General features: G+C 52.2%; 1 protein-coding gene across 1 annotated transcript; it reads right to left on the bottom strand.

Annotated features, from left to right (window-relative positions):
• Positions 1–747: 747 nt before the first annotated feature.
• MCAT (malonyl-CoA-acyl carrier protein transacylase) lies at positions 748–12,819 on the bottom strand. The gene is made up of 4 exons (XM_003905660.4): positions 12,340–12,819; positions 9,679–9,766; positions 5,157–5,374; positions 748–1,351 (listed from the first exon to the last, which is right to left on the bottom strand). The coding sequence occupies exons 1-4, from the start codon at positions 12,760–12,762 to the stop codon at positions 908–910; spliced, it is 1,173 nt and encodes a 390-aa protein (XP_003905709.1). The 5' UTR covers positions 12,763–12,819; the 3' UTR covers positions 748–907.
• Positions 12,820–12,966: the final 147 nt, after the last annotated feature.

Raw genomic sequence — 12,966 nt, 5'->3', positions numbered from 1 at the left:
CAGACTCTGGTCCTCTCTGGGGGTTGGCAGTACCTGCACAGGCTTCCTCTTGCCCCAGGGAGGCGCACCGTGTTGGTGGGGAGGGCAGGGCCTGTGTGTTCCTAATCAGATCCTTCCCTGCAGCCGGGGACCACAAATGCCGTCTTGGTTTGGCCCGACGGTTTGCCTTCTCCCTTGTCCTGGTCTGTGGCGTAAAATCCACTGTTGGGGGTTATTTCCTTTGGGCTTTCAGTTCCTGTTTAGGGGATGCCTGTCTCTCCCTGCACAGACTTCCCGCCAGAAGGACGCAGCCGTGGCTGTTCTACCAGAGCAGAGCCCCTCACTCTCTGGCACACAGTAGGCACTCAATACATATGTCTTGGGTATGTCAACAAATGTGGGACTCTGTTTCCCAGCTGTCAAGTGAGGGGGTGAACAAAACTGCTAAGGCCAATTGGGTTCTACAACCTTTCAGATTTGTGACCAAGGAGCCCTGGGGGGCAGGCTGGCGGTGGAGGAGGGGCTCCCCTGGCACTGGCCCAACTTGAGGCTACACCAGCATGTCCCCAGCATCCACAGACCAGTGCAGCCTGCAGCAGCCAGTACGCCCCTTCCCACTGAGAGGGCACACCCGCCCATGGTGCAGGGCTGGCAGAGGCGGGGCCAGGCTTCCAGCTTCCCCACACACCAGCCCCATGGCATCATCCTTCCCAACATCCAAACGTTTTTCCAAGGGGGAGAAATGGACTGGGTCATGTAAAGAAATACTCATTTTTAGGGCTTTTTATGTGGCCTTCAAAGCACGTTGCAAATAAATCCCTTTCACTCCTCAGAGGAGGAGCCATTAGGAAGGGAGGGTGTGGCAGGCGCAGCCTACAGCCTCTCCTCAGGAGGGCAGAGGGCGTTATCCCATTTGAGCCCCCTGCAGTCATCTCGGGGGCTCCTCAGGGTCCAGGTCCACAGGTTCGAGGGTCTGCAGCACATTCACGGCGCTGTAGGACTTCCAGGCCTGCATGTTACAGCTCTTCAGGATGGCTCCCAGCTGCCTGCCGGGGCCTACTTCAAAAGTTTGGGGGAACTCTCTGCCCTTTTTCCTTTCATATATGGCATGCATCGTCTGCTCCCACTTCACCGGGGAGACCACCTGCTGAGCCAGCAGCTTCTGGATGTGGCTGGGATGCATGTATCTATGCCCATGGACATTGGAGTAGACAGAAACCAGAGGCTTCTTAATGTCAATTGCCTTTAAAACTTGCGTCAGGGGCTCCACAGCTGGCTCCATGAGGCGGGTGTGGAATGCACCACTAACCGGTAACATCCTGGCGCGTCTGAAATGAAACTTAGAGGAATTCTTCTGGAGAAACTGTAGAGCCTGGGGAAGGAAGGAAGTTTCAGCCGGGCAATGTCCCAGAAATCCGCCTTTAGGGATCTGACCATTCACACGGCCAAACTGGGAGGGTGACCACAAAGAGACCCACAGCTGTTAGATGTGGACATATGACCTGTGTGTCCCAGCACCATCCCCAGGCAATTCACTTAACATCCTGGAATCTCTTCTGTCTCATCCCTCAAATAAGCACAATTCCATCTACTTCACAACACTGCCAGGAAGAGCAAACCCTACATGGCACGCAACAGTGTCTGGTAAAGGAAAAAGCACTATCTAAGAAGTGTTAGTTCTCAGAATTCTATCACTCCTTTCATAATTTTTGACCAGTCTGTTTGCTTTTTATTCCATCATCTTCAAAATAAAAATTCAGAACTAAAATTCAAGCCCCATTTCACAAAGCAGGGTCTGGGATATTGTCACCTTCATCTGGGGTTTCTCTGGAGGAGAAAAGAGCTCTCCTCTTGATGCCAAAAACCTCCCCTGGAGGCATCTGAGCTTAGAAGGGGACTCGGGCGAGCCAATAGCTCCAAACCCTTGCAACAGTTAGCAAGCAACAGAACTTGCAAAGGTCTTTAAAATAGCAGATATTCTTTTAATTTTTAATTTTTATTTTTTTTGAGACAGAGTCTCACTCTGTTGCCCAGGCTGGAGTGCAGTGGCCGGATCTCAGCTCACTGCAAGCTCCACCTCCCGGGTTCGTGCCATTCTCCTGCCTCAGCCTCCCGAGTAGCTGGGACTACAGGCGCCCGCCACCTTGCCCGGCTATTTTTTTGTATTTTTTAGCAGAGACGGGGTTTCACCGTGTTAGCCAGGATGGTCTTGATCTCTTGACCTCGTGATCCGCCTGTCTCGGCCTCCCAAAGTGCTGGGATTACAGGCTTGAGCCACCGCGCCCGGCCTTTTATTTTTTTTAATTATTATTTTTTGAGATGGAGTCTTGTTCTGTCACCCAGGCTGGAGTGCAAAGGTGTGATCTTGGCTCACTGCAACCTGAACCTGCTTGAACTCACAGGTTCAAGCAATGCTCCTGCCTCAGCGTCCCGAGTAGCTGGGACTCTTAAGCATGCACCACCAAGCCTGGCTAATTTTAGTAGAGATGGAGTTTCACCATGTTGGCCAGGCTGGTCTTGAACTCCTGGCCTCAAGTCATCCACCCACTTTAGTCTGTCAGTGTTCCCTTGAGACTGCTCCTATAGCCTGAGTCCTGGGCTGAAGACACCCAGCAGAACTCAGCCTGGTGAGCACAGACCAGGAGTGGGACCTGTGCTTGTTTGCTGTGACCACTGAAATGTGGGCTACTTGTCACTGCAGCAAAACCTGGCTTGTACTGACTCACCCATGCTTCCCCTCCACTATCACCCTCCATCCGGCTTCATCCCACTGAGGGCTGGATTGCAGGAACCAGGAGCCTCTTTGGTCTGGGCCTTCTGGACTCTGTAGCCCAAGCCCCTCCCTCCACACCTAGATTGTCTGAGTGACTGGCAGGTATGGGGATGGCTACTCAGTAGCACTTCCTGGAGCATCTGTGGTCTCAAAGTGCTTTCCGTGTAAGGTCTCTGGACTCTGGCTCAACAGTTGAGCCCTCTCAAGTCCCAGGCTAGGGCCACAGGGGTCAAGGTCACCATCACAGGGGCCAGCAGGCTCCTCTGCAATGGCCGGTCCTTGGCCCAGGCGTTGGGCGAGCAGGGCCCAGGAGCCTTTTCACATCAGTTGTTGGAAAGGGGCTTCCCCACTGAGGAGTTACCCCTGCCCTCACCTGAGCTCTTTGCTGTGGCACTACCAAGAATACCAAAGGACAGCTGGGCACAGTGGCTCACGCCTATAATCCCAGCACTTTGGAAGGCTGAGGTGGGCAGATCACCTGAGGTCAGGAGTTCAAGACCAGCCTGGCCAATATGGTGAAATCGTCTCTACTAAAAGTACAAAAATTAGCTGGGCATGGTGGCGTGCGCCTGTAGTCCCAGCTACAGGAGAATCACTTGAACCTGGGAGGTGGAGGTTGCAGTGAGCCAAGATCGTGCCACTGTACTGTAGCCTGGATGACAGAGTAAGACATTGTCTCAAAAAAAAAAAAAAAAAAGTACCAAAAGGACAAACCTAGGAGTTGTCACCTAGACTGGGTGCATCTGTCTGGGAGCCTGTTGGGGAGACTCCTGCCCTGACTGGGAGGTCCTTCCTGAGTCACTTCTGGGCTTCCTTCCACGGCTGCTACAGGGAATGCATAACGAGCTCCATGACTGACCTGGGGCCACCGTACCTGACTTGCCTACCACCTCAGAACAGTCACAGGAGGCTCCCGCCAACTTCCACTACTTCAGAGGAGGCAGTCAGGAACGCCTGGCATACAGTGAGCCCTCGAAGGGGAAGGGGAGTCAAGCACAGTCAAGTGGAGGAAACAGACTCCAGAGTGAGACGGGCTCAGGCTACCATCCCCAAGCACTCGCCTCTCTCTGCCTCAGCATTCTGGTGTGGAAAATGTGATTAAGAAACCCTTCCTTTAGCTGGGTGTGGTGGCCTGTGTCTGTAGTCCCAGCTACTTGGGAGACTGAGGTGGGGGGAATCACTTGAGCCCAAGAGGTCCAGGCTGCAGTGAGCCATGATGGTGCCACTGTACTCCAGCCTAGGCAACAAAGTGAGACCCTGTCTCAAAAAAAAAAAGAAGCTCTTCCTTCCATATAGCACAGGATGGGCTGTGAGGGACACGAAGTAAGACAGAAATGCCTGGTCTGGGCAGCAGCCCCTCACACGGGCTGCAATCTGCGCTCACTCTGCATTCCCCGAGCCGGGCACTCAGCACCCACTGCTCTTTCCGTAGGGGGCTCCTGCCGCTCTGCTCAGGATGCCCCACTGCTGGTGAATGCACGCCCATCCTCCAGCTGCTGCCTCCGGGGGTTGCTCTTAGGCCCATCAGTAGTCAGCCAGACCCTCACTGCGCCCCTCAGCCTGGAGTCATCCATTCACAGGGGTTCTTCCTTTGACGCTAGGAACCCTGGCTAATCAGTCTGTGCGTCCCCAGCGCTTGATAAATGTTTGGGGAAGTAGCAAATGGAAGGAAAGACGGTGGAAAGGAAATGGACTCCAGTGCAAAAACAGACACCTAAAAAAAGCAGGGCAGGCAGAGCGATCTAGCAGAAAACAGATCTCTTGGTCGGGCGCGGTGGCTCACGCCTGTAATCCCAGCACTTTGGGAGGCCGAGACGGGCGGATCACGAGGACAGGAGATCGAGACCATCCTGGCTAACGTGGTGAAACCCCGTCTCTACTAAAAATACAAAAATTAGCCGGGCGCGGTGACAGGCGCCTGTAGTCCCAGCTACCCTGGAGGCTGAGGCAGGAGACTGGCGTGAACCCGGGAGGTGGAGCTTGCAGTGAGTGGAGATCGCGCCACTGCACTCCAGCCTGGGCGACAGAGAGAGACTCTGTCTCAAAAAAAAAAAAAAGAAAAGAAAACAGATATCTTTTCTCTAAGGAAGCAACCAGATCAGAGGCTCCTCAAAAGCCCAGAATGTACTACGGGAAGGCCCTGGAGATCACCTGGCCCTGCCCCTTTACATGGGCTGGCTGGTTGGTTCCAGACCCCATTCTACACATGGTGGAGCAGGGCAGCATTCTTGCTCCTGCCCGCTTTGCAGCACTCAGTCCACCTCACTGCCCTGGCACCAAAATACTTCCTGAAGAGCAGGCTGGACAGAGCACCCGCCACACTGCTGGGCCTCACGGGTGTGGAGCAGTTCCAACCCTGTGTACTCGACTGGGGTTTATGAAGGCGGCTCCCATCAACACCCACCTCTCGGTGTCCTGAAATCACCCTGCAATCTGGAAAGAGGTAGTTGGACACTTCACATACAGGGTTCTCCATGCCTAGAGACTTGCAGTGTTCCCGGGCTTCCAAACAGGCAAAGTTGAACTCGGACTGACGCTGGCCGAGGACAGACAGCATCCCACTGGGGACAGCTTCTGAAGCTTCCTGCATGGCCTCAGCTCGGATTTTCACCGCATACAAACCTGTTCAGAGAGAAGTGCATTTGGAAAAATGAGGGCACAGAATGAAGGAGAAAAGGCCAGGCCTGAAAAACAAAGGTCAAGCTCCACTCTGCACTAGAGACAGTGACGCTGGTGTCTGCCGCCGGCCCACAGGGCCACAGTTCTATATAGCTCCATCGACTACACAGGCGCTCACCACCAAAAGTACGCTGCTGTGCTTGGCACTATGCAAACTAACCCAAGGAGCTTCCTCCATAAAGCTGGTCTGGAGTAGGACAGTGGTGCTCAACAGGCTGGGGGCAGTGTCCAGAGACATTTTCTGGTTGTGCCGACTAGGGGAGAGTGCCACTGACATCTAGTGGGTAGAGGCCAGGGATGCTGCTCAACGTGCTGCACTGCACAGGACAGCTCCCCTTACCCTCCACAAAACAAATGACCTGGCCCAACAGCACCACTTAAAAAAAAAAAATAGTGCCACTATTGAGAAACCCCGGTGAAAGGTAAAGAGGAACCAGGTGGAAGCAGCCACATTGCCTTAGCCAAGTCACAACCTCCTTGAGGTTCAAATTTTTAGTTAATGAAATAAGGATAATAGTATCTAATCTGCCTGGGCTGTTGTGAAAGCCGGGAATGATTATTAGTTAGTTTATCAAGAGAGATCAAGCCAGGCGTGGTGGTTCACGCCTGTAATCCCAGCACTTTGGAAGGCTGAGGCAGGAGGATTGCTTGAGCCCAAGGAGTTCGAAACCAGCCTTGGCAACACAGGGAGACCCTGTCCCTACAAAAAAATAATAAAAATTAGTCAGGCATAGTGGTGCATGCCTGTAGTCCCAGATGCTTGGGAGGCTGAGACGGGAGGATCACTTGTGCCTGGCAGGTTGAGGCTGCAGCTGTAGTAAGCTATGATTGCTCCACTGCACACCAGCCTGGGTGACACAGCAAGACCCTGTCTCAAAACAAGAACAACAAAAAAGAACCATCAAAGACATGGGCCCCTGTACTACATGAATTTCAGTAATATAATTGTCCTAAGTCAAGTGTTACTGTCCCTGCTTAGAGCTAGAGAACCTGACACAGCCAAGGCAGATGAACGAAAACCTACAACTCCTGATTCAGTGTGGCTCAAGAGCGTGGAGAGAGGGCAGGCTGTGCCCAGGCAGGCAGTGCCACTGATAGTAACAGTGGCCTGAGGGCTGGTCGCCGTGGCTCGCACCTGTAGTTCCAGCACTTTGGGAGGCCAAGGCAGGCAGATCACTTGAACTCAGGAGTTCGAGACCAGACTGGACAACTTGGTAAAACCCTGTCACTACCAAAAATACAAAAATGAGCCGGGCGTGGTGGTGTGTGCCTGTGGTCCCAGCTACTTGGGAGGCTGAGGTGGGAGCTTTGCTGGGGCCCAGGAAGTCGAGGCTACAGTGAGCTGTGTTCATGCCACTGTATTCCAGCCTGGGTGACGGAGTGAGACCCTGTATCAAAAACCCTACAAAGCCACACACAAGAATGGCCTGAAACTACCAGACCCTCAACACCCTGGTCCTGCTTCCTGGGCAGACAGAAGAGATGAGCAGACCAAAAAGAGATTAAGGGACCTGCACAGCATTTCAGAGGTCAACAGAGAGGCCTAAGGAGCAAATCCTGACAGATCTTCATTCACTTAGCACTTCTATGTACTGGACTTTTAGCTCCCTTACACAAGAACTGTAGGACAAATACATAAAGAGCCTATGACATCAGGTACTTGGAGGCTAAGGCTTGAGACTAGGAGTTAGAGGCTGCAGTGAGCTATGACTGCATCATTGCACTCAAGCTGGAAGACAGAGCAAAACCCTGTCTCTTAAAAAAACAAATGAACAAGAGCCTATGACAAGAAGTAGAAGAAAACTGGCTCAAGCCTGTAATCCCAGCACTTTGGGAGGCCGAGATGGGCGGATCACGAGGTCAGGAGATTGAGACCATCCTGGCGAACACTGTGAAACCCCATCTCTACTAAAAAATACAAAAAAAAAACTAGCCGGGCGAGGTGGCGGGCGCCTGTAGTCCCAGCTACTCGGGAGGCTGAGGCAGGAGAATGGCGTAAACCCGGGAGGCGGAGCTTGCAGTGAGCTGAGATCCGGCCACTGCACTCCAGCCCGGGCTACAGAGCGAGACTCCGTCTCAAAAAAAAAAAAAAAAGAAGTAGAAGAAAACATACAAGAAAACGGGGGAGAGCACGTAGAAGTCCTCCCACAGAGACATTCAATAACTAAGTAAAATGTCAAGGGAAAAAATTAGGCCAGGCACAGTGGCTCACACCTGTAAGAAATCCCAGCACTGTAAGAGGCTGAAGCTGGAGGAGCACTTGAGTCAGGAGTTCCAGACCAGCCCTGGCAACACAGCGAGACCCCATTTCTACAAAAAATTTTAAAATTAGCTGGGCATGATGGTGTGAGCCTGTAGTCCCCAGTTAGTCTGGAGACTGAGGCGGGAGGATCACCTGAGGCCAAGAGGCTAAGGCTGCAGTGAACTATGACTGCACCACTGCACTGTAGCTGGGGTGACAGAGCAAGATGTGGTCTCAAAAAAAAAAAAAAAAGAAAAAAAGAAAAGAAAAAGAAAACACAAAATTGTAAATATGCTATAATTCCACACTTTTTTTTTTTTTGACACAGAGTCTCATTCTGTCACCCAAGCTGGAGGGCAGTGACACAATCTCGGCTCACTGCCACCTCTGCCTTCTGGGTTCAAGCGATTCTGGTGCCTCAGCCTCCCAAGTAGCTAACATTACAGGTGCCCGCCACCAACACACCCAAATGATTTTTGAATTTTTAGTAGAGATGGGGTTTCACCATGTTGGTCAGGCTGGTCTCCAACTCCTGCCTTAGGTGACCCGCCCGCCTTGGCCTCCCAAAGTGCTGGGCTGGGATGATAGGAGTGGGCCACCACACCAGGCCTAATTCTGCACATTATGTACACATAAAATGATACATGTAATAAAATTATTTCATAAAATGTGAAATTATGAAACTTTCCTTAATAATGCTATAATGCTTTGAAAAAAAAAAGCACTACAGTGAAATTCACAGAAAATATAATTAACCACTTTAATTTGTATAATTCAGTGGTATTTGGGGTATTCATAATGTTGTGTAACCACCAACTGTCTCTAGTTTCAAACACTCCATGTCCACTATGTAGGCACTCTCCATTTCTCCCTCTCCAGTCCCAATAACCTCTCGTGTTTCTACACTAGATTCTTATTGGTTTGTTTTAGACAGGGTCTTGCTCTGCCACCCATGCTGCAGTGCAGTGACACAATCACAGCTCACTGTAGCCTCAGACTCAGGGGCTCAAGTGATCTTCTTACCTCAGGCTCCTGAGTAGCTGGAATTACAGGTGCATGCCACCAAGCCCAGCTAACTTTTTTTTTTTTTTTTGACAGGGTGTCACTCTGCCACCTAGGCTGGAGTGCAGTGGCATGATCATAGCTCACTGCAGCTTTGACCTCCTGGGTTCAGGTGATCCTCCCAAGTACTCGAGCTGGGACTACAGGTGCACACCACCATGCCTGGCTAATTTTTGTCGTGTTTTTAGTAGAGACGGGGTTTCACCATGTTAGCCAGGATGGTCTCGATCTCCTGACCTCGTGATTCACCCGCCTCAGCCTCCCAAAGTACTGGGATTACAGGCGTGAGCCACCACACCCAGCCAATTTTTGTATTTTCAGTAGAGATGAAGTTTTCACCATGTTGCCCACAATGGTCTAAAACTCCTAGGCTCAAACATCTATCTGCCTCTGCCTCCCAAAGTGCTGGCATTACAGGTGTGAACCACCGCACCCAACGTAATTTTTGTTTTTTGTTGGGGGCAGAGATGAGGGTCTCACTATGTGGCCCAAGATGGTCTGGAACGCCTCAAGTGATCCTCCTGCCTTGGCCTCCCAAAGCACTGGGATTACAGACATGAGCCATGGTTCCTGGCCAGCAAAAATCTTAAGAAGTAAAACTGATATGGCTCCAGATCCAGTATTTATTTACTCTTTAATTCAATGAACATCTACTGAGCACGCACTATCCGTGGCAGGTGCTGCGGGTATAAGTGCGCAGGATAGTGGGTGAGACAGTTCAGCAAGCAGATTTTGTGAGATTATAAAAATAAGGGAAATCCCTAACGAATCCTTCAGCCTTGAAAAGGAATCACAGCAAAATCCTGTCCTCATGCGCCAATGTCACCCGTCCATGGCTCCCTTCCCATCACCTGAGTGGGTCCAGTATCATTTTTGGCAGTGTCCCTTATCCCTAATGAGCCCAAGACCACAGCCTGGCATAAAACCAAACTCCTTCCTGTACCTTCAGCAAATTCCATGGCTCCGGCAAACACGAGGGCTGCAAATTCTCCCACGCTGAATCCAGCAGCAGCAACACAGTTCTCAATCACCTGTGGGAACAGACGCAGAACGTGAGGCCTCATTCTCCCGGGGAGTCCAGTTCCAGGACTCTGCACCTGAGAGATGGCAGGGTGTTCAGCATCTCAGTAAGCCAGGCTCTACGAACTTTGTGCACCAGCTGGAAGAGGACATACAGAAGTGACGCTGACAACCATTGAGTCCTGCCCCTTTATTTAGGAGGAGCTTTCCTGGTTAGTTATAGTCCAGTCAACTCCATCCATGCGTCCATGGTCACACTGACACCAACCCAGGGCTCTGGATTCCCTTGCCGTGGCCCTGCAGCAGGCTCTCAGGCCATATCATTGTGTACAAGTTAAGTGCATGACTTTTTTTTTTTTTTTTTTGAGGCGGAGTTTCGCTCTTGTTGCCCAGGCTGGAGTCCGATGGTACGATCCCGGCTTACTGCAACCTTCACCTCCCAGGTTCAAGGAATTCTCCTGCCTTAGCCTCATGAGTAGCTGGGATTATAGGCACCTGCCACCACGCCCGGCTAATTTTTGTATTTTTAGTAGAGACAGGGTTTCACCATATTGGCCAGGCTGGTCTCGAACTCCTGACCTCGTGATCCACCCGCCTCAGCCTCCTGAAGTGCTGGATTATAGGCGTGAACCACCTCACCCGGCCAAGAGCATGACTTTGAGTCAGAGACTAGGTTTCTTAGCTCGGGAGAGTTCCTAATCCCTCTGAGCTTTTTATCTCATCTGTGAAATGAGGAAGAACAGGACCTACCCCAAAGGGCTGCTGAGAGAATTATGTGAATATGTTTATACAGTGCTTAGCACAGACCCAGCCTAGGGTAAGCAGTGAATGAATATGATGATGATGATTCAACAGGAACACGTAACTAATTCTTCTAATATCCCTGAGTCTGCATTCCTCAACCATCAAATAACAGTATTAACCTCATAAGGTGGTTGTGAAGGTGAAATAGGGTAAAGGATCTCAAGTGCTAGCTTAACATTCACCGTCTTATTAAATATTAATAACAATCAATCCACCACCTTCGAATGAAGTGACATTCTCAACTAATCTCAGTGTTCCTTCATTTAGGCCAGTGCAGTGGCTCATGCCTGTAATCCTACCACTTTGGGAGGCCGAGGTGGGTGAACCTGGGAGGTGGAGTTTGCAGTGAGCCCAGATCGAGCCACTGCACTCCAGCCTAGGCAACAAGAGCAAAACTCCGTCTCAAAAGAAAAAAAAAAAAAGCATGCCGTTTAGGCTGGTGCGGTGGCTCCCGCCTGTAATCCCAATAGTTTGGAAGGCTGAGGTGGGTGGATCACTTGAGGTCAAGAGTTTGAGACCAGCCTGGGCAACACGGAGAAACACTGGTTCTACTAAAAATACAAAATTAGCTGGGCGTGGTGGCCCACACCTGTAATCTCAGTTACTCGGGAGGCTGAGGTATGATTATCACTTGGGCTCAGGAGGCAGTGGTCTGCAGTAAGCCAAGTTTGTGCCACTGCACTCCAGCCTGGGTAATAGAGCAAAACTGCATCTCAAAAAGAAAAAAAAAAAAGAAAGAAATTTAATCCTTTAAAAATCATTTAGTAATTCATTCAATGATTTAGGATCATTTAAAACCACAAACCGCCCTCCACTCCCACATCCCCTTTACCTGCTCTCTACTTCTTTCTGTAACACTTATCATTTTAACAGAGCATCCAATTTACCTAGTTATTGCATTTACTGTTTTCTTTTTTTTATTATTTAATTTTTGAGACGGAGTTTCGCTCTTGTTGCCCAGGCTGCAGTGCAATGGCAAGATCTGGGCTCACCGCAACCTCTGCCTCCCAGGTTCAAGTGATTTGTCTTCCTCAGCCTCCCGAGTAGCTGGGATTACAGGCACGCACCACTATGCCCGCCTAATTTTGTATTTTTAGTAGGGACAGGATTTCCCCATGTTGGTCAGGCTGGTCTCGAACTCTCGACCTAAGGTGATCCGCCCGCCTCGGCCTCCCAAAGTGCTGGGATTACAGGCATGAGCCACCGGGCCCCTCCTCATGTACTGTTTACTATCTGTCTCCACTAAGATGTAAGGTCCCCCAGGGCAGGGATCGTTGTTTTGCTCAGGGCGCCTAAAACATTGCTTGGCATACATGGGAACTCTATAAAACTAGATCGAGGCCGGGCGCGGTGGCTCACGCCTGTAATCTCAGCACTTTGGGAGGCCGAGGCGGGTAGATCACGAGGTCAGGAGATCGAGACCATCCTGGCTAAGATAGTGAAACCCAGTCTCTACTAAAAATACAAAAAATTAGCCGGGCGTGGTGGCGGGCGCCTGTAGTCCCAGCTACTCTGAAGGCTGAGGCAGGAGAATGGCGTGAACCCGGGAGGCGGAGCTTGCAGTGAGCCGAGATCGCGCCACTGTACTCCAGCCTGGGCGACAGAGCCAGACTCCGCCTCAAAAACAAACAAACAAACAAACAAAAACACCTCGATCGAGTAAGTGAGACGTGGGAGCCCCCCGGAATGGCAGGCGGAAGCCCCTGGGCGGACCAGCCTGGTGATGAGAGCTCAGGCAGAGCTCACCTTCCCCCTCCTGCCACGGGGCCTCGGGCCTCACCGAGGGCTGCAGGTGATGTAGTTTTTCGACAGCGGCCAGCGATGCCACGAAGATCGCGGGCTGGCAGTGCACGGTGCGGTCCAGGGTCTCCTGCGGCCCATGCAGGCTCAGCTCCAGCAGGTCGTAGCCCAGCACTCGGCGGGCGGCGGCGTAGAGTTCGCGGACGCGCGGGTAGCCGAGCAGACCGCGGCCCATGCCCACCACCTGGCTGCCCTGGCCAGGGAAGAGCAGCACGGAGCACTGGCCCGGCATTCGCCGCTCCGTCGCCGCCGAGGGCGCCTCCTCCTCCGCCCCGGTCGCATCTCGCAGCAGCTCCGCTACACCCTGGGCGCCCGGCGGAGGCACCGGGAAGCTCGAGACGCCGCGGCGGCCGCTGGCGCCCAAGCCCCGGGCCCACGCGGTCCGCGCGACCCGGACGCTCATGGTCCGACACCCGCCCGCGCGCGTTACTGTGGCGACCGAGGCCCAACTGCGGCGGCGCGGCGCAGCGTGGTCCCTGACGCATCTCCTGCCGGGGCTCCCGGGGCATCTGGAGCGGGAAGAAAGGTTCCGCAGGGGTTGGTTCCGCCGCGGCTCCGAGGTCCTTCAGGCTGCGCTCTGGGGACCTGGAGGGACCCATGCGTTTAC

This window comes from Papio anubis, chromosome 16 (genome assembly GCF_008728515.1).
Source record: "Papio anubis isolate 15944 chromosome 16, Panubis1.0, whole genome shotgun sequence".
Lineage (NCBI taxonomy): Eukaryota > Metazoa > Chordata > Mammalia > Primates > Cercopithecidae > Papio > Papio anubis.
Note: the sequence above shows the minus strand (reverse complement) of the source record. Positions and strands in the feature narration are given on the sequence as shown.

Bases quoted from the DNA above. Each gene is read 5' to 3' on its own strand.
- MCAT (XM_003905660.4), bottom strand. From the start codon at position 12,762: ATGAGCGTCCGGGTCGCGCGGACCGCGTGGGCCCGGGGCTTGGGCGCC. The intron at 9,767-12,339 runs GTGAGGCCCGAG...CTGTTCCCACAG, and splicing joins TACATCACCTGCAGCCCTCG to GTGATTGAGAACTGTGTTGC. The intron at 5,375-9,678 runs GTACAGGAAGGA...CTCTCTGAACAG, and splicing joins AGCCATGGAATTTGCTGAAG to GTTTGTATGCGGTGAAAATC.